The sequence below is a fragment of a genome, unplaced genomic scaffold, assembly GCF_019419815.1.
Source record: "Pyrus x bretschneideri cultivar Hongxiangsu unplaced genomic scaffold, Pyrus_bretschneideri_v1 Contig15, whole genome shotgun sequence".
Taxonomy (NCBI): domain Eukaryota; kingdom Viridiplantae; phylum Streptophyta; class Magnoliopsida; order Rosales; family Rosaceae; genus Pyrus; species Pyrus x bretschneideri.
This window is the reverse complement of record NW_025999446.1, coordinates 6,978,312-6,999,161: the sequence shown is the minus strand read 5'-3', so window position 1 is coordinate 6,999,161 and position 20,850 is coordinate 6,978,312. Positions and strand designations below refer to the sequence as shown.

General features: G+C 37.3%; 1 protein-coding gene across 1 annotated transcript; it reads right to left on the bottom strand.

Moving 5' to 3' along the window:
• Positions 1–3,177: 3,177 nt before the first annotated feature.
• Positions 3,178–4,924, bottom strand: LOC103952464 (40S ribosomal protein S11). Its single transcript, XM_048580511.1, has 6 exons — positions 4,773–4,924; positions 4,657–4,697; positions 4,388–4,488; positions 3,768–3,912; positions 3,597–3,686; positions 3,178–3,461 (listed from the first exon to the last, which is right to left on the bottom strand). The coding sequence occupies exons 1-6, from the start codon at positions 4,782–4,784 to the stop codon at positions 3,371–3,373; spliced, it is 480 nt and encodes a 159-aa protein (XP_048436468.1). The 5' UTR covers positions 4,785–4,924; the 3' UTR covers positions 3,178–3,370.
• Positions 4,925–20,850: the final 15,926 nt, after the last annotated feature.

Genomic DNA, 20,850 nt, shown 5'->3' with positions numbered 1-20,850 from the left:
CCCTTAATCCCCTTTCTAGAAGACCCTATCTGTCCTTAAATACATGCCGCACCAACCTTTCTAGAATCCCTAGAAAGGTGGCGCCTCTCCCTCTTCTAGAAGCTCTAGAACCTGCAATCCTTTTCCTTAGAGAATTGAGCAATCATTTCCCTTCAGATTTTGGTGCACCTTAGTCTTTTTCCCACCTAATTTCTACCAAACCCTAATCTGATTTCCCTAGGGTTTGCCGTGCATCATATGTATATTTAAGTTTGTGCCGCACCTATCCATTCACTCATTCATTCATTCATTCATTCAACCATCAAACACTATAATTCACACCACATACAACTAAATCACCCTAGTGCCGCAGCAAGGAAGGAAGGAAAAGAGGACTTGTGTCGTGCTTGTCATCATCCAAGGGAGTGCCGTGCCTGCCATTGGAGTGTGAAGTGCTTCTGGGTTCTTTCTATCCTTAGTTTTAGTTTGATGCTTATTTTAATTTGGTTTTCAATTATGATGAACATAAGGAACTAATTTCTTTATAGTTAGAGGTGAATTCAAAGCCACGATTATATGTTTTATATGAATTGATTACATCCAGTTATTATTTATTGAGTCTTGAATGTGATTTGCTTATCTGAGTTATCAAAACTTGTTTATGTATGTTGATTGAGGGTCGACACTTAATTTGCATGCATGAATTTGATGCTAGAGTATAAGGAAGTTTCACCTAATCGTTATGAACTTATATTCACAGGTAGTGGAAGTCACTAGTCATGATTGTGTTAAGTAAATCCTTGGTATGAGTATCATGCTTTTCATAGTTACGAATGCATCGTCAATGCTTATGGTTTTCAAAGAACTTAATGACCTTTGATATGTCTTTCTATCATGCTTTTCATAGTTAGGGAACTTTATAAGGATAATTTGGTTGCGATGCGTATTCCATCTAATTCAATGAGTTAAGGAAAATCTAAAAGTTAATTTGTGTTTTTCACGTTAATTTGGGGTATTGTCATCCATAGTATAAAGGAATAAGAACTGGAAATTGGTTTGTATGCATATGTCATGTGTGGAGAATGACCCTCTAACTAGCCTTTCACCCTTTTTAATTCACCAAATTCGTTTTTATAAAGTGTTTTATGCAAAGTTTCTGTTTTAAGTTTTAATTTCGTCAAAAACAATCCCCGTTTCATTAAGTCTTGTTATTTGAGTCAAAATTTGTTTTCTTTTAGTCTTTTGAGTCAAGTTAAGTCTTATTTTCGTCAAAATCACTTGTTAGGTCCAGAATTGAGTCTTTTTTATTGTTTGTAGCTGTTTTGAAGTGTTTTGAGTCTAAAGAGTCTAATTTAGTGTTTTTAAGTCTTATTTGTGTTAATTAGCATCCCTAGTTAATTCCCGGTCTAGAACAATCCCTACTTACATATATACTACAGTTGTCAACATTAGGGTTTAATTTGTGTGTCAAGTTAATTTTCACATCAATAAACAGCACTACTTCAAGACCGACTGGTTATCTAAGTCTTGGTCAACAAGGATCTCCGAGTCCTTGTTGGAAGAGGTCATCTCATCAACCTTCTCAACGAAGTAAGGTGTTACCAGGCTCGGCACATTGAAATCGAGTTTATTTTATGATTGGATATTCGCAAGTACATTTTAGAGTTCGGCATTCCGACGGCCGAATTACATTTACAATCAAGACACTTTCTCTTTTGAGTATTTGTGTCTGTACAGTCTGGTACCAGTTCGACGTACTTATATTCTCACAAATATAATTACTGAGGCAGAACCCGGCGCTGATGATTCACGAACTTCGAAGAAACTAGCAGCCTTATTATCAGGCTTTAGAACCCAAAGGCCGAGACGATTCCTTCCTCGACTGCAATCGCAAAACGCAAAAGTCACCAGCGTGCCCAACGCCACATCAACATTTATTATCCCCCGGCCAAGTTCGGGCGACAAGTTGGCATGCCCATCATTCAACCGTAGGACGTAGTTAGATTATTAATTACTCGACATGCGCACCACGTAGGCTAAGTAATTTTTAGGGTCAACAAGTTATGCGGATTTCTTTTTGGTTGTTTAGTTCTTATTTTGCTTGAGTAATATATGTATGTGAACATGCAGATATCGCCCATCGAAACTTACTCATTTCATGTATAAGATGGATCTCATATTGAAGTTGAATTTAAAGGAAAAGAGTTGCATATGCCGGCAGTATAAGAACAAGAGATCTGACAAGTAGGATGTTAATACCCCTTTCTTTGACTTTGGACAGGATAGGATGGGAGTCGAGTCATTTGTTTGGTGTAGACAAACCACCCAGGACTTGTGACCCTGCAACTACCTTTTTCTAGGGGTAAGAAAAATACTAAAAATCCCGAACCGAACTAAAAATGTCACAAAACCAAACCGAAAACATCCCAATCAAAAATCCTGAACCGTTCAGTACCCAAAACCGAACCAATCCCAAAAAGTTTGGTATGGGATTCAAGATCACATATGCCTTTGTTCGTTAATCCCGAACTGAGACACATTTTACGATAGATATTTAATTGTAAATTAGGTTTAGGAATTATGTGGACCGTTGGATTGGTTGAGATTTAATCTCAAACATCCAATCTAACTTAAGATTCAGTGTCTCTCTCTCTCTTACATTTTATCATTCAGCATTCTCAAACCCTCTCTTTCATCTCTCTTGAGTACTCTCTTTGTTCTCTCCGCCTTTTAACTCTCCTCCTTCCCCCCACCACCGACCAGTCAACCCCCCGCTCACATCACACAGAGAATCACAAATTTTCAGTATTTCTTCATTTTGATATGGAAAAATGATGGTGAACGATGACGAGAAGATGACAGAAGGCGTTGCTCCGACTAAACCCACAGATCCTTCAATTGTATAACTTGTGTGCAAGGTTGGGTTACATAACCAATATATTTCACACATAACCTATCCTAACCTATCCTGTCCACGACACGTTTAACACCATCAAACAGAGAATTGGACTCGGCCCTTTTAATTGGATATAACCTATACCATCCACCCAACCAAACGGGGTGTAAAGGATTAAAATTTCAATCATGTCTAATCCCTTCTGACCCCCTCTAAACAAATAACCATTGGCAACCGACACTAGACTAGCTAGTATATGTTTGAATGCACTAAATTGGCAGACCCACACATTCACAACAATATGAATATAAACTGAGAATATGGATAGCAAAATTCAAGATAATGGTTCAACAAAAACCTTAAACTCACCTTAGAATGATGAATATTTTAAAAGCAAATAAAATGCCAAAAAACAGTTCATCTGTCAAGAGTAGCTCAATCTAAATGTACTTCATGCACAAAAGTAACACTAACATACTGCCCGAAACGGCAAAATCATATTCCAGTGAATGCCTTCTTCCCAGTTCCAGATGAACCGGCTGGAGTCACCTTCAACACATTAAACCTCACTGTCTTTGACAATGGCCTACAAAATTCAGACAGAATCACTGATTAAACAAAAATACAAATTGACTACTAATGGTAAACAAACTAAAGCATTAAAAAACCAATCAGTAACAGTTTCCAACGAAATTAACGAGCAACATGAATAAAATCTAACCTGCACTGCCCAATGATGACATAATCTCCCTCTTTCACACGGAAGCAAGGTGAAACGTGAGCTGGGATGTTAGAGTGCCTTTTCTCGTATCTACAAATAAGTGAAAAATTAATTATCCTGTTGTTAAGAAACAGAAGAAAACTTCACTTTGTCATAGTAATTTGGCCTCACCTCTGGTACTTTTTAATATAATGCAGGTAGTTACGACGAACGATAATAGTCCTCGACATCTTGGCACTGTGGCAAGTACCAGAGAGAATACGACCCCTGATGGAGACGTTGCCAGTGAATGGGCACTTCTTGTCAATGTATGTTCCTGCAGTTATACGCAAGCAGTTCTTTTATGTAAAAGATGACCACCAAACTTCAAATCACAAGTCATTGTACCATTTACAGTTAACAAAACCCCTTCAAGCGTTCTTCGCCTCCCCACATCACTCAATTCACTGCATCATTAAATGTACATGACAAATGCCAACAAGCAACAATAAATCTCAAAGCATTTCATGGCATCTCTAATTAATCATACAAGCAAATGAGCTGAGAGCCTGAGACGATATTACAATCAAATCAAAATACACGAAGTATCACAGTTGTAAGATATTATTCATCATTTAGGTTTGCGACTTTAATCTCAACCTAAAAAAGAATATAAATTTGTACCGATTACACGATTTCGATCAAATAGGGGTCCATGGATAATAATTAAACAGCATAGCCCATATGCTTGACATTGCAAATATCTAATAAAATGAATAACAACCACCATAAAAGTAAACAGTAAAATATACCTTCGATAGCATCTCGGGGGGTCTTGAATCCCAACCCAACACTCTTCCAGAAGCGATTGCCTCCCTTTCCAGGCCTCTTTCCCTTCCCTGTCTTCTTTGAGCTGCAAAAATTCATAATTTCCATTTATTATACCTATTAATATTATGTTATTAAATAAATAAACAAACAAAATCATTTGATTTCAGCAGAAGCAAATGAACGAATACACGAACCAAATCCGATCTAAAAAAAGCTTGAATAATGTGAGATTTTGAAATCAATTGTTTACCTGAGGAAAACCTTAGGCTGCTTCAAGAAAGCCTTCTCGGTCTGCAACAAAAACAAGTACGAAACGATGAATTGAGAAAACGGAAAAGTTAGAGAGAGAGAGAGATCGAGATCTACCTGTTCCGCCATTTTCGAGCTGGTTCGAGGAGAGTGGAGGAAGCCGACGGCTTAAGCAGAGAGTTACCGAATGAGCAAAAACCCTAATCTATGCGGAACGGAAGTGGCGATGCTGGAGACGGATATATGTAGAAACCCTAGTTGGTATATTGACTAAAATGTCCTTGGTCCGTTTAAGTGAGATCTGCCAAAAGGTTAATTAGAAATCTTGGGCTTTCTAATCTTTTGATGAAAACTTGGGCCTTTTGGGCTCATGTAAGAAAGATAAGAGGAGGCAAGAATGTGTGAGGTGTGGACACATAATGCCACATAATCAAATGAAATAGTAGGGTTTATGGTTTTTTTTTTTTTTTTTTTTTTGGGTCAAACGATAGATTTTGTTAGATTAAATTTTAGATTAGTCACAAATGGGTTCAAACTCACGCCGTTATGTCAGGGCTTAACACTTTTCCACCATTGTGGTAAAGGGCCACTTGTAAGTTTTTTTTTTTTTTTCTTTTTTAAGTTACTCAAAAAAGTGGGAAAGTGGGAAGGTAGTTTTACATATACAATATCATATAAACCAATCATATTCTACCAACAGTCTCAATTGCAAAGAAAAATGATCACCGTATCCATTCAAAAAATAAACAAACAGGGAAGCTCTTCCAAGTTCCAAAGCCTTCCAAAACTTTCCTCCATAACCAATGAAATATCCTCCCTAATTGAACTAAGTATGCTCCTTAAAAAAAACCCTAGGCTTAGTTTCAAATTTGGCAATAAAGTTTCACAAAAAAAAAAAAAACATCATGGTCTAAACTATGTACTTTGCTTTTCAGTTTGATTGGACTCATTACGTCCCAATTCACATAGCTTGTTACTCGTTGATGCATATGTGACCTACACAAAAACGACCATAATTCGCAAGCACGCTCTTGCATACAACATTGATATCATAGCCTATTGGTGGGTTTAACCCAGCTTAAAAATGATATCAAACTACAAAGCCCAGCCTCGTGTGTTGAGGAAATTTGAGGCCCAAACATTTTAGGCGGGAAAAAAAGAGCCTAAAACTAGAGATTGCGGTCCTACGTGAATTTTAAGTCCCAGTTGTTAAATCCTGACGTAGAAATTTTTCAATTTGTCAGAAATACGGGACCAATACATTAAGTGTCATAATACAAGTACGTGGATATTTGAACTTCGTAATGAATTAGGCAATCTTGTCTTCAAGTTCTAGAACCCAAGCCCAAGACGCTTTTCTTTCTTGGCCGTAATCGCTCAAGTGTAGAAGTTAGTAGCACATTCGGCACCATCGCCACCATATCTATTCTCCTCGCCCGACAAAGCTTGGTTGTGAGTTGTCAAGCCCGTATTCACAAGAAAGACATAGTTAATTCATATTTACTTGGATTGCGAGTCATGTATGCTTTGTAATTTTTAGGGTCAAAAGGTCTTAACCCCCCATTTTGGTTCTTACAGATGGCCCAATAAGAGGGATTGTAGCCAACTGAACTCGAACCGAGGCCTTGATGTGAAGAGAACGATCCTTACTAACTCAAACAACCCTCATTGACAATTTTATTACTTTTTTTACATAAATGTCATCAAATCCTAGTGTAATAAATAACTTGTAATTATAAATGTAGAGTATAAGGTTCCATGATAAATTTTAGAACTGTGATGCAACAACCATCTCTTGTCTAAAGATTTTGTTCAGTTTTCCACTCTTGTATGAAACTACTTTTAAAATAGTTAAAAACTTTTAGATGGTTAAAATTGTGTTAACACTTTCACATGCTAAGTTAAATGTGCTTCTTCAAGATAAATGTATTTTAATTTCTAAGAACCATGTTAAATTTTGATAAAAATTTCAACATGCTTATGATAAAATTGTTTTTAAGACAAGCAATTTGACCAAAACTGCTTTCTAAAACAACACATCTCGAACCTTAAATGATTGCTTTACGTTGACAAATGAATTTATTTGATGAATTTAATCTTTGAAAATGAATGTGACTAATTTATTAAATGATTTTTCCATGACTAACTTTTATTGAAGTTTTTCAACTACTATTAGAAAAAACAAAATCAAGGGAATTGCATGATTTTTCCATGACTAACTTTTATTGAAGTTTTTCTAGAATTAGAAAAAACAAAATCAATATTGAGCATTCTCACCGTCACCTCGTAGCCTATATTTCAAGTGAATATATTCCCCGGCGAAAAACCAAAAGCGACGACGATATAGTGGTATTAATTGAGGATTAAATCATAAAAGTGTTATTTGACACACCGCCGACCCCAAATAACACAATCGTGATGTGTTGGGCATTACTAAATTGACCACATGATTCCTATCGAGAGATGACATTATGAGCTAAGGTAATAACGAAACCATAGTAAGATTATTATGATGTGAGAAAATTTGATCCAAAATGCTTTTTAATAATAGAATAAAAGTTGCGACAAAGTCTCCTAATCAACCTCCCCAGTTAAAGACAGAAGTGTAGGGATAAGATTTCATTATTATCACGTCACATTAGAGCAGTTAGAAGTTTTACACAATAGTAAACAAATAAAAGTGAAATGCTATGCATAATCGAAAGAATGATCATGCAGTTATTACAAACTAGAATAAACTACAGTAAAGGAATCATCACCCAAAGTCCAAAGGATAAATGTCTCACTACCAAGCTCACTCATCACCTTCGGGGTTCTTCTTATTCTTATTCTCACTATGTCCTGAGGGGTCGAAAAACAAAGCGTAAGTGAATCAAATTTATCTAGTTAAAATCATTCGAATATAATAACTCTCATTTTGAAATCACATATATGGTAAAAACTACATACATATAATATACTACCATAATTGAACACGTTCATATCAAAGAAAGTAACAACAATCGCAAAATCAAGTAAATCAAATGTATAGCAAGCAGGTGAAGTGGCGTCGACCTGATCGATGGCTAGTGTCTACTACTGTTTCTAGCCTCTACTAGAAAATAAGTACTTGTAAATAACCTACGGTCATAGCTAGCATTACGATATGTATGATGACCATGTGGTGAAAATAAATCACAATGAACTCAAGATATCAACGTAATTTAACTAGATATAAGTTTCCTTAATAACTAAGAATAATATTCATATGGATTGACATATAATAATAATTTAAAAACTTTAGTTTTGAAGGGATCCACTCACAGGAAAGCAAAGCGCCCTTCCTCAATAGGCTTTGTGCCTAAATTCTTTTTAAAAGTGATGACACGATTGAGATTATTGAACATACTTGGTTCTTCAGAAAACTGATGCACTTCCTAGCTGTAAGCTTCAACGGCCACCCACACAGTAGCCATATCCATGTGCTTTGAAAGTTTTTCAACAAATTTCCACATTATTTGCAGCTCCAACATGTGGAGGCGATAGAGAATCAGTTTTGGACTTGGATGAAAGACAGCAGCCTAATCATGATTAGTGGAATTAAAATATATGTTTGTAGAAGAAGAACCACTTTCAGATGCAAATTCCTTCCCTCAATGTTGATTTGACCAAATCAGCAATTGGCAATTATAATATAATTAACTTTGATTATTAGGGTGCATTTTTGTTCATCGCCTTCAAGTGGTGGTAATGTTTACCACCATATCTATTATCATTAAATTAGTTTAAATTTTAAGACTTGTGTATATCCACTACAAAAATTTTGAAATTTAAACTTATTTAACAGTGATAAATAGGAAACGGAGGGCGATAAGCAAATATTCCTGGATTATTAGGGCTTTTTTTCGTAGACCAATTATTGATACAACAAGGTTATTGTTTTAGTTCCTTTTTTCCACAATTAATATTAGAGAGATGCTAAGGGAACTCTTTTAAAAGTGGGACTCTCCATGGATTTTCTGTTACCTCATATTTTTAGCACAATCTCTAATATCAGAAAGTCAGCAATCAATTTTGGTGTCTCAAGGCTTCACCAAAAACTTTTGGACAAAAACACCCCTAAAACAAAACAAAAAAATCTACAACTTGCTAAAAATAATGCAATCAAAATAGCAGTGATAATTTTGTCAAAAAAAATTGAAAACAAAATAGAATTAAAATGTTTTATAATACTGGCACCAAAATTGACATTAAAATGTGAGGTGACAAAAGTCCATGAAGAGTCCCTTAGACCATCTTCAATCCTTGGGTTAAAACCTAAAAATATTTACATAGAAAATTTAAGTTTTAACCCATTTTTTGCTCCAACCCTTATGGGTTAAAATTTTTAGTCCAAGATTACTAAGAAATGAATTTAGGATAATATTTTTCTTAAGACGTACACCAACCGTTGGAGTAAAATAAAATCAAGTGCTCATCAATCTATGCTAACACACAAGTTCATGCAGAGGGAATCTGACCTGGGTGTAATCATAATATACGCTCTAGTACTACAATCACGTGAAGACTGGCGCTAGGCGCATTACATACAAGTCAGAGTTGCCTATTGCAACATATATGATAGGACTGGCACCTACAATGGATCCAAGGTGAGCATGCGGTGCGATGTGAACAAACATGTGAAGCTTGGCCATGGCCTGGGCGAGTACTACACCGGTGCAAGCATGCATGATGATGAGCAAGTATAATGTGTGTGTGTGTGTGTGCGCGCGCACTAAATAATGCCATTTTAAATAAAACATGGCATATTAGGTGTAAAATCAATCCAAAAGCATATGTGGAAACTATCAAGTTTAAATATATATATATATAACATACACATGAAAACAAATGCCCACTCACTGATACGTCGATGGATCGTAGCCTTCTAGCCTTATTTGTCGTCGTATGTCCTCGAGGTAATTCTCACCTATATGCGAAATAACTAAAACTAATTAATTAAATAGGACATATACTAAAAGGTTAGGAAAATCCCCCATAGTTTGCTCAAACAAAGGGTTTAAATATACGAAAACAATCTACACGATGTCACGGACCCGTACACATCAAGCATATGCCGACCAATGGTCGGACGCGCCCTCACACACCGCCAGGTCATGGCCACACGCGCATTCACGCGCCTGACAAAACTAACAGATGGCTGAGGAATATTCCGTTAAATGCTAACGGCGTCAGAATATTCCGTTAACTTTAACAGAATATTCGGTCTTCTTCTCCTATGGACCTCCGTCACCGTCTGGTTCGTCGGAAACTAGGAAAAGTCGTCGGTTTTCTGGAAAAAATTTTCAAACCTTCATATCTTCTTCATTTCTCAACCATTTTTGACAAAAGTTATATGGAAATGAAGCTGGGGAAGAGGAGAACAAGATTATACTTCTTAAAAGTCCAAAAAGGTGGACGTAAATGGATCAAAATAGACTCGATAGCCTCGGACCTAAACTCAACTTCTCAAACTCGTGGGTTTCCTCGTCAGCTCCATTTCAAAACTAGGCTAATGGCCTCGGGGAGTTGCCTAGATGCTTCCAAAACTCCCAAAATCTTGTAACTCGAACTGAAAAAAGTCGGGGAAAACTCCACCCAAGTTGGAGCTCCAAGGTGCTCCAAGTTGGACACTTAAAACTCGTCCATTTCGTGGTCGGTTCATACGTATGTGTTCGTGGGGATGTGGGGAACACGATGGTGGTGGTTTAAAGTTCGATCTGTGAGGTTTGACGTTGGTGTGTGTGTATGTGTGTGTGTGTTACGGAGGGAAGAGAGTCACAAGCAAGGGAGAGAAAATGAGAAGATGAGAGAGAGAGAGAAAGAAAAAGCTTTTTGATTGGCTGCGAAGAAGAAAGAAAGAGTGATGTCTGATTGGGTGAGAAGAAATGGGAAAGTGATTGATTGGTTGGTGAGGGTGAATAAGGCACGGGACAGATTTTAAAGAAAAAATGGATAGGATGACATACCCTGACCGAAATCAAGGCGTGCTGGCCGTCACGTGAGGGTGACGTAGCCATGTGCACAGTGCGGAAGCAAAACAGAAAGTGTGAGTGGGCAAAAACAAAGTTTTTCAAAATCATTTCATTAACAAAAGTTCTAACCCCTCGCCGTAAAACCTGTATAGTTTCCCAGAAAATAGAATATACACATATATCGAAAACATGTTCAGAAATATGCCATGTCGAATGCCTGTCAATCAATGCAAGTAACATGTCAGCCGGAGTCACCTAACGTGACCTGTACGACTGAATCTAGAGCTCAAATCCCCAACTCACTAACTATACCTGCACACGAGTTGGAACCACCTAAAGTGGTCTGTACGACATGACTGGGTGTAAATAAATACGCTCAAGTGTTACAATCACGTGAAGACTGGGCGAATAATCGCGAGTCACCTACGAGTTGGAACCACCTATAGTGGTCTGTATGACAGGACTGTGCACCTAACTTGGATCCAAGATGAGCGTGTGGTGCGGGAAGTGAACACCACGTGAAGGACTGTGCCTCACTCTAGGCGGGAGCACTAACACCAAGGGTGCAGGTTATGAGCTCTCTATGCATCTCACATAACCCCTAATTCACAATCATAAACCTTAAACTTATCTGGCACTTACCTGTGCGTCCGCAGCACCAACCATAAATATATGCAACTACTAATGCATAATTAAATAGGCAAACGCTAAGCATGGCATTTAAAACATATAAACATTCCATTTCATTTTCTGGGAAAAACCACAAGTATATAGGTATATACGGAAAACCGAAAGCCCACTCACTGATATGTGGAAGGGTCGTAAGCCCCTTACCTCGAGTGACTGCGCTCGTCCTTAGGATAGGTCTCACCTATATGCGAAACAACTATAAAAACGTCAATTTAAAGCACATAACCAAAACTAGGTAATAACTTCTCATACAATGCTCAAATGAGGTGTGTGAATACACCAACGTGATTTACTCAACCTCACGAACATTCCCATATTTTTAAAATAATTTTCCGAGGCTCCACGCGCCGCCACGCGCTGGCGAGTGCACGGCCCTACGCGCCCCCACGCACGGCCACGTGCCAGTCAGACTGACGGCGTTAGTTAACGCCGTTAGGAATATTCTGTTAAACCCTAACGGATTCCATTAAAATTAACCTAACGCCGTTAAGAATATTCCATTAACTTAATGGAATATTCCATTGTCTTCTCCAATGAGTCTCGCAGGCCGCCGCCGTCTGCAACTCGAATTCTCGCTGGAAACTGGAAAATTTTCAAAACTTCATATCTTCTTCATTTCCCAACCAAATTCCATGAAATTGGTACCAAAATGAAGCTTACAACAAGTAGAACAAAACCTTACCACTTTGGGGGACCTAAAACCAATGGAAACTCGCTGGAAAAACCCACGATATTCTGGCCAAACCTGCAACTCACGATCCTGACGTCCAATTCCTTCCAACGAACCACCCCGAGCTTCTTAAAGACCTCACTAAGCTTCCTATAAGCTTCAAATTCCCTGAAAAACAACATTTCAGGTGTGTATGAACAGTGACCAGATTGGAGATTCCTGGTTCGACGTGAAATCGAATGATTCCTTACTTAAAAGTGGTATGGTTGAACTCGTATGGTCCTCACGAACACAAAGGTATTAATTTCCACTTCGATCAGTGATGTTTGCAAGGGATTTGGGTCTTGTCCGTACAAAGGAAGAAGAAGAGAAAGAGAGAGAGAGAGAGAGAGAGGGAGAAAAAAAAAAGAGAAAGTGTGTTCGAGACAGAGAAGGTACATGGGGGAAGGAGATGAGGATGAGAGTGTGTGATCCAGATGCAGCCAGCCAAACAACAAAACAACCATCCAAAATGACAAATACCTACCAAGGGCAAAATCGTCATTTCATACCTACAGTACGAATAATTCGGGACGGGCTGTCATATAGGATTTGTACAATTTCAGATTACAAAAAATTTGTCCCCTTATCAAAAACAGTAGTTTCCTACACTGAAAATTTAATGCACATGTGTACGAATTTACCCGTTGTTAACGCACTTTAATTAAACGTAACTTCTTCATTACAAGTCCGTTTCAGGTCTAACTTGCGCTCACGCGTTTGTAACAACGAGTACTATTTAATTACGATACGAAAAAAATAATTTAAAGCTAAAAAACTACGTCCACATTAGGTTCCACTTTTGCCAAAAAGGGCATAAACGTCAATTTACACACCCGGGAAGAAAATTACGTAAAAAATTAAGGACGGGTCGTCACATCACAGATTGTTGATAAATCTACAATTTCATTCTTCTTCCTCAATCAAATTGGCTACTAACAATTTGACAGTTGAGTTGAGTATTTATTAATTCAATTAAATTGCAAGCTGTAGATGTTATGGACGACAACTATGTTGTGATGGTGATAATGATGTAGCAAATGAAATGGTACAAAGTTTTCTTCGCTTGTAGCAATTTCTTAATACGATTGGAATCGACTTGAGAGCCATACGACCCTACGAGTGTGCCAAAGGGCAAAGTGAGAACCAAGGCATACCCATTGACATGTTAAAAAAATGCACAAACAAAATTAGAGTCAATAATTGGCGTAAGGGTGGTGCTATCCACAGGACAAAAATTAATAGAGGTGTGTGGGAAGTAAAAAAGAATGTGTGAATAGCACTACTTTTAGCTTAATTGACTACTTGTGGTACAAGTTACGACTAAAGTCAATATATTCTCAATTTAATAGGCATTTGATTAAACCTGTGTATCATAATTACTAAAGACGGACGTTCTAACTGCACTATTTGTGTAACTATATTACAATTATGATACCATTGGTGCAACATTTTTAATCTTTAAGCTAACTGCACAATCTACCACTGTATTTTGGATCCTCAATTTTCAAACATGGACATTCTAACTTATTCGAGCATCTCCCTTAGGAGAGGTCAAAGAGCTTATATCATCAATTATTGTAAAACAAAAATAGAATGTTCGTTTAAATTTCACAACTCCCTTAAAGATGCTCTTAAAAAATGTTTAATTATTATGGAACTCTAAGACACAAGTAACTAAGAATCAAGGATCAGCCTAGCAAAATTCAAGTCGTATAATGATGTTATTCATATTATGAACTATCAGAGAAAGGGAGAAATGTTTGTTCAAATATGACTAATGTTGGTTGCTTAAAAATTAGAACATGATTGCAGCCTTATTGGTTAGAGCAGATGAGTTATTGGTTAGAGCAGATGAGTTATTCTTTTTAAGTTTAATTTGAATCCCCTTTTTTCAGTTTAATTTCAGATAAAATATTACTTAAACAAAAATACAACATGATTAAAAAATTCATGCTTAAAAACCATCATGGGGTGACCTAGTGGTTGGGGACGGGGGTAGCCTTGGTCGAATTCTAATTTTGCAAAAATGTCAAGGCTCCTTTTCCGAGTAGGTTGATGGATCGCACGCCTAGCCTTGCTCCATACTCCTTGAATATATCTTTTATCATATTTTGAGTCTTCCTTGCTCTTTCCCAAGGAGGAAGTTCCGCCAAAACAAAAGAAGAAGAGGTTTACTAGAAAGCACTATAAGGACGGAGTTGGATACCGCTTCTCCAAAGCCCTTTTTGATTCACTAAAACCCCCGTCATCAAGAGGAAAGGAAATTATTTTCTTGTATCGTCACAACCTCTTTTTAGCGCTCGGAGAGCTAAGTAGCTGAAGATGCCAGAATGGAGAAGCTGGAATGACTGCTTAAGCAACAAATTTCATGATTAAGCAAGCCAACTAATTGAGCTTGAATTCCAAGCTCGTATTTCACACGGCATGTCCTAGGTTCGAATTATGCTGTTAGTGAATCGTACGATAATGGCCAGGAAGAGGCCAAAATGTCTTTGTGAATCTTCCTAACCCTTGAAAAAAAGGACTTCCCTAGCGAAATTACTAGCTAATCCTATTTTGAAAAAAAAACAAAAAAAAGTCATGCTTAAAAGAAAAAGGCTGCTTTCTCTTTAGGGGTGGGCATAAAAACCCCCAAATCGTAAAACCGCATCGAATTGTATGAAAAAAAAAAAACCTTGTTGACTAGAAAAGTTAACTTTGAGTCAAAAACCGAACTGGTCCTTTTAAACCGGTTCCGGTTTTGAAGGACCAAGAACCGGCTAGAACCGAACGAAACTGTTTTATTAATAATAAATAAATAAATAATATATATACACACATGTTGACACACCCCGATCAAGATCAGGGCATGCTGGCCGTCACGCGGAAGTGACGAACTATGTGCACAGTGCGGAAGCTAATAGAATAATAATATAAATGGTATGAAAAGAATAAAACTAACTTTACACAACGTAATAAAAAAGTCAAGTGCAAGCGTAAGTGTGAACCCTAAGGTCAGAGCATAAAGCCTAATGCAGTCCAAAGGGGAAAGACGACAACAAAAGCACACCCGAAGGATGTCCTACGCTGGTGGTGGTCTGTCAGATATGCCGGGAAAATCCTCAGGGAAGCCACCAAACGTGCTAGCCAACTAGAACCTGGAGGGGCGCAAAACAAAAGCGTGAGTGGGCAAAAACAAAGCTTTTCGAAAACCAATTCAATAAATAAGTTCTAACCCCTCGCCGTAAAACCTGTATACTTCCCAGAAAATAGGATATATATATATAGATATATAAGTCATGCTCGAAAAATGTGCCATGCAATATGTATCGAAGTAATATGCCAGTGCTCAGGAAACATCAAATCAATACCATGTAACTATCAGCCGGAGTCACCTAACGTGACCTGTACGGCTGAATCTAGAGCTCGAATCTCCATCTCACTAACTATACCTGCACACAAGTCGGAACCACCTAAAGTGGTCTGTATGACAAGCCTGGGTGTAATATAAGTACGCTCAAGTGCTACGATCACGTGAAGGCTGGGCGAATAATCGCGGGTTACCTACGAGTTGGAACCACCTAAAGTGGTCTGTACGACAGGACTGTGCACCTAACTTGGATCCAAGATGAGTGTGTGGTGCGGGAGGTGAACATCACGTGAAGGACTGTGCCCAACTCTGGGCGGGAGCACTAACACCGGGGGTGCAGGTTATGAGCTCTCTAAGTCTTTAGAATCACTACTGAATGTAAATAGAAATTATACTCACCTATGCGTCCACAGCGCCAATATACATATGTATAAATGCAACTAACAATGTGTAACAAACGGCAATATAATGCATGGCATATAATGAATAAACGATTCAAAATCAATTTCTGGGAAAAGTATAAGTATATAGGTATATACGGAAAACCAAAAGCCCACTCACTCGTAAGTGGAAGGGTCATAACCCCCTTGCCTCGAGTGACCATGCTCGTCCTCGGGATACGTCTCACCTATATGCGAAACAACTATAAAAACGTTAATTTTAAAGCACATAACCAATCTTTAGAAATAACTTCTCATACATTGCTCAAATGGGGTGTATGAATACATCAACGTGATCTACTCAACCTCAGGAACATCCCCATATTTTTAGAAAAAATTTCCACCGCCGCACGCGCCGGCCACGCGCAGGCACGTGCCTGGCACGCTGACGGCGTCAGTTGACGCCGTCAGGAATATTCCGTTATCTTTAACGGTTTCCGTCAACGGCGTTAGGAATATTCCGTCCAAACTGATAGAATATTCCGTCGTCTTCTCCGGCGAGACTCCGGCGCCGGAAAATTGTGAAATTTTCAAATCGTGATATCTTCTTCGTTTTTCAACCAAATTTCACAAAATTGGTACCAAAATGAAGCTTACAACGAGAGGAACAAGATCATACCACTTTCACGAGCTAAAATCCATGAAATCTCACCTGGAAAATACCCCCAACTCCGGCCAACCTCAAAACTCACTATCCCGACGTCCAAAACCTTCAAACGAACCACCCCGAGCCTCCTAGGGACCTTACCAAGCTTCCTACAAGCTTGAAATTCCCTAAAACATGAGAAATTACGTGTGCATGAACAGTACCAAAAATCGGACATCACGAGTTCGACGTGAAAACGAAGGTAACCTTACCTGAAATGGGTATGGTTGGACTCCTACAAGCTTCACGAGCATGGATATGTATTTTGTTTCTTCGATCTGTGAAGGTTTGATGGGTTTGTGTGTGTGTCCGTACGGTGTATGGAAAATGGGAAGGGAAAGGGAACTCGGGACAGGTGCAGGGATAGGAGGAAAGGGTGAGGGAGATTATGGGAGTGTGTGTGTGGTCCACAGCCAGCCACACCAACTCAAACAACCACACAACGTAAAGAAATCGCACTAGGGGCAAAATTGTCTTTTCACGCGTACGTTTTTAAAATTTCCGGGACGGGCTGTCACACATGTCATGGTATGATAGGTTGAAAAATTGGTTTCAACAAATTCCAAAGCATTGGATCCCATCCCAATTAGGGTTCACTCTCACTCACCTCACCCTCACCTCACCTCACCTCACTCACACACACGGCTTCACTCAAACCCCATTCCTGATTCCTGATTCCCCCATTTCACATAGCCGACCGGCGACCACCCACTCACGACCTTTCATCCAAAATATCAGCGATTCAGCCCACAACCTCAACTGCGATGGCCCTCATCACTTCGTCCTCCGTCGGTACGTCCTCCCTCCTTGGTATTTTTTCTATCTATTCTCATATTTGAGATTAGGAATATGGTTGAGTCCCACTAGTTGTCTATTCTTTTTTACCTGCACCATATATGTCCATTTGCAAAACAGGGTTCCTTGCTAGTGTCTAATTTATGTCCATTTAGATTTTGTTTCTTCAAACAATAGCTCTGCTACAAATGCTTTCATAGGTTCTTTGCTTCTCTTAAATGATCTATTGGCATTCATTATATGGAGTAGATTTAGTTGTCCATCTTTTTATAATTGAAAAAAAAATGAGAAAAATAGAAAAAAATAAGGAAAAGCGGTCAACTACTACCAGATAATTAACCAGTTCACAATTCTCTTGAAAATGTCATATAAACAATTTCCTCGTTTAGCTATGATGTGTGGACTTTGTTACTTTGTAGTGTTCTTTCTCTAATGGGGATGCTAGGACTAAATGTTTTAACTTTTAGAGCACCAAGAGGGTGATTTACTCTTCCTGTAGTAGAGTATTGAGTAGCAATTGGATTTAAAATTAAAATTGGATGCAGGATGGGGCGAGGATGTGATCTTGTGATGAATTTTGACCCCCTCCCCCTCATCTCTCTTCCCTTGCCCCCCATATTTTATAGTTTTACTTAGTGTTAACTGTTTATACTATCAGATTCGATAAATGATATTTTCGCATTTAGTCACTTTTTAATTCTTAGGTTTCAATCTAATCATTATGTCCACCCAGAGGCATATCACCCACTTGTATCCTCTACACTAAACATACAAAATCTCAACACCTTTGGATTCACTCGCATGGTTTACTTAATGGACCACTAGACTGAGGTACCAAAGCTGTCAAAATATTTTTTTTATTTTTTATTTAATTCTCCTTGTTTTGTTACCATACACTTCAATATGATTCCAGAACTAATTGATTTGTTCTTATATATTTGAAGATGTAATAAAATTACAATCTAGTGGAACTGTTTGAAAAAGATAACCATGATGAAGGAGTTAAAATAAAAGGAAAACTAACGAAAAGTTCAAAAAAACTTCCCTTTTAATGAAAAGCCTTTTTTAAAGGTATAGTGAATAGTACCAGAGAAAAGTATAAATGTGGTTTTTCGTTAAAAGTGAACAGTACTGAGTGTGTTTTGTTAAAACTCCCTAAAATAAATGGATGTTACAAGACAGTGTATTTGTTCTTTTTCATTATAGTTTTGGTGGTTCTTCTCTTCTATGTTGCAAAAAGGGTATATCTCACCATACATGCTTAAAATACTTGGTGAAATTGCAAGGATGTGCATTTCTGGGTCATCTGTGCGTATGCATTTTGCATATATACATATACATCTTATGTATACTACTCTAAAGCTAATTACTTTTTTTTGCTCTGTCAAATTTTAGCGGCTCCAAAGGTAATAGATTTGAAGATAGTTGGTGTCTAAGGGAGAACAATAAGGTTACCGAAATCTTCCTGTTTAGAGTAATTATTCCTCAATTGCTTTGCAGAGATATTGTCTTCTTTGCCTCCTCTTGGAATCTGAGTGTAGTTAATTGATGAGATCTCATTCTAATCACTCGATGTGTCTTTTTTGGCCTGTACATTGAATGATGCAAAGGTAGAAAAATAAACCTGAGTCGAAAAATTTGTGGCTGGAGCCATTAGTTCCTTCTGTTTCTTGGAAACCTTGTGCCGACCAATGGGTTAGATTATCAGGTGCAACAGATGGAGAGAACTGAAGGTATGTAGTTGTCTGTTCTTATTCCAATAGATGGATGGAGAGAACTGAAGGTATATGTGTTTTATGCAAACATGATATGTGTTGTTCAATTAGGGCCACTGACCAAAGACATTTGTATTAAAAAGGATATATGTTGTATGCAACTTTATAGAATCAGTTTTAAAAGATGTATTTGAATGCATGATATTTGGTGTTCAAATAATTTAGTATTCGGAATCGTAAACCGACAAGAACCGAATCGGAACCGGTGTAGACAATATTGTATGATTTTAATAATAAATTTAAACGAAACAGCACCAAACCGAACTGTTGATATTTTAAGGTTCTAATTTAGAGACAGAATCGTACCGAATCACACTGTGCCCATCCCTATTTCTCTTTGTTCTAGAACCCAAGCACACAACCCAATTAAGAATCATCTTCGTCGACTTTGTAGCTTACAGCTTGCCTATGCTCCTAAGCAATGATTAAAAATAAACTTTGCTTTAATCATTTTTTGTCATCGACAGCTGTCACATTTCAATAAGATATATATTCTATAATATTTTAATATGTCATTATGATGGCCTGAATATTATTTATTTAGTCTATAATAAGCTATACAACGTTATCTATGAAGTGCACTACGTGACAATATAAAGATACATGTACCAAGTTAATTAGTCTATGCACAAAATCTATTTTAAAATTATTTTTTCCACCTCACTTGATCAACATTTTACAAATGCCAACTGATCTATTTAGTATTAGTGCAATATGGTCCTTTGGAAGGAGGTAGAATTGTAGATAACCTTTTCTAAGATTTCAAATGGATATAATAAACTCCATTTTTCATACCAAATAATAATCAAAATAGTTAATTCTGCAGCAAAAGATAAAATTATAGTCAATTTCTTGATCTTTCTCACATTTAATCAAAATTTTTTTTCTTCTTTTAACAAATGATATTATCTACACTAAACGGGAGGGGAGCTTAGCCTCATAATAGGCTAGCAATAATGTGGTTCAAACTCACATTTAGCAAAAATCGAAGACCTCTCACTCACAAGTGAAGAAGAATACTACTAAACCATAATATTAAATGGCTTCCTTAATCAAAATATTAAGCTTTGACGTTTTTCTTTCAATACATATGTTTTTTTTTTCATGTAAGTGCTATTTCATTTAAATAGTTAAACTAATCTAAATTATTTTGAACACGAATGTATAGAAGCATTAATTCGCTCAAGCCGCTACGCTTCGGCCTGCGTAATCATATTTGGGGTGAGGGAATTTCAAGTCTCAAAGGATTGAGGTTAAGTTAGTAAGAGATGCATCACAAAAGATTAATGTGGGGAGAAGAAATCTCCTAATATGAACATTACAAAGACATGTGAAATGTATTTGTAAATCTTACTCGCATGACATCAATCCCTTAAAATTTAAAAATCCTCATTCAAACGTAGTATAAATTGTAAATTGGGCATTGAATATCAACTCCACATGTAATCGCCAAACTTGTGAGTGGGTTAAAAATAGTTAGAAGAAAATTTTGAGATATCATATGAATTTATACAATTTTTTCAATTGGTTATATGGACTAAAATTTTAAGTAATTTGTCATATCAACTTTCCGAATTCATTAATTTATCATCTCACCAAAACTTCGTTAAGTTTTCCATCCAAAATAAGTCATGACTTATGTTTAGGGTTATTTTGGACATTTCAACACCTCATTGCTCCATTAATCTCATGGTTAATTTGTCATATCATCCTAACTCCGTTAAGTTTTCCTTGAAAACTGTAGAATTTGAAGGAAATCTATTGAAAATGTAGTGAACTTTAAGCAATATTTTCT

What these genes read in the sequence shown, in the direction of transcription:
- LOC103952464 (XM_048580511.1), bottom strand. An exon ending in CCCCCGAGATGCTATCGAAG is followed by an intron (nt 3,913 to 4,387) that starts GTATATTTTACT and finishes GTATAACTGCAG; the next exon opens with GAACATACATTGACAAGAAG. An exon ending in TATATTAAAAAGTACCAGAG is followed by an intron (nt 3,687 to 3,767) that starts GTGAGGCCAAAT and finishes ACTTATTTGTAG; the next exon opens with ATACGAGAAAAGGCACTCTA.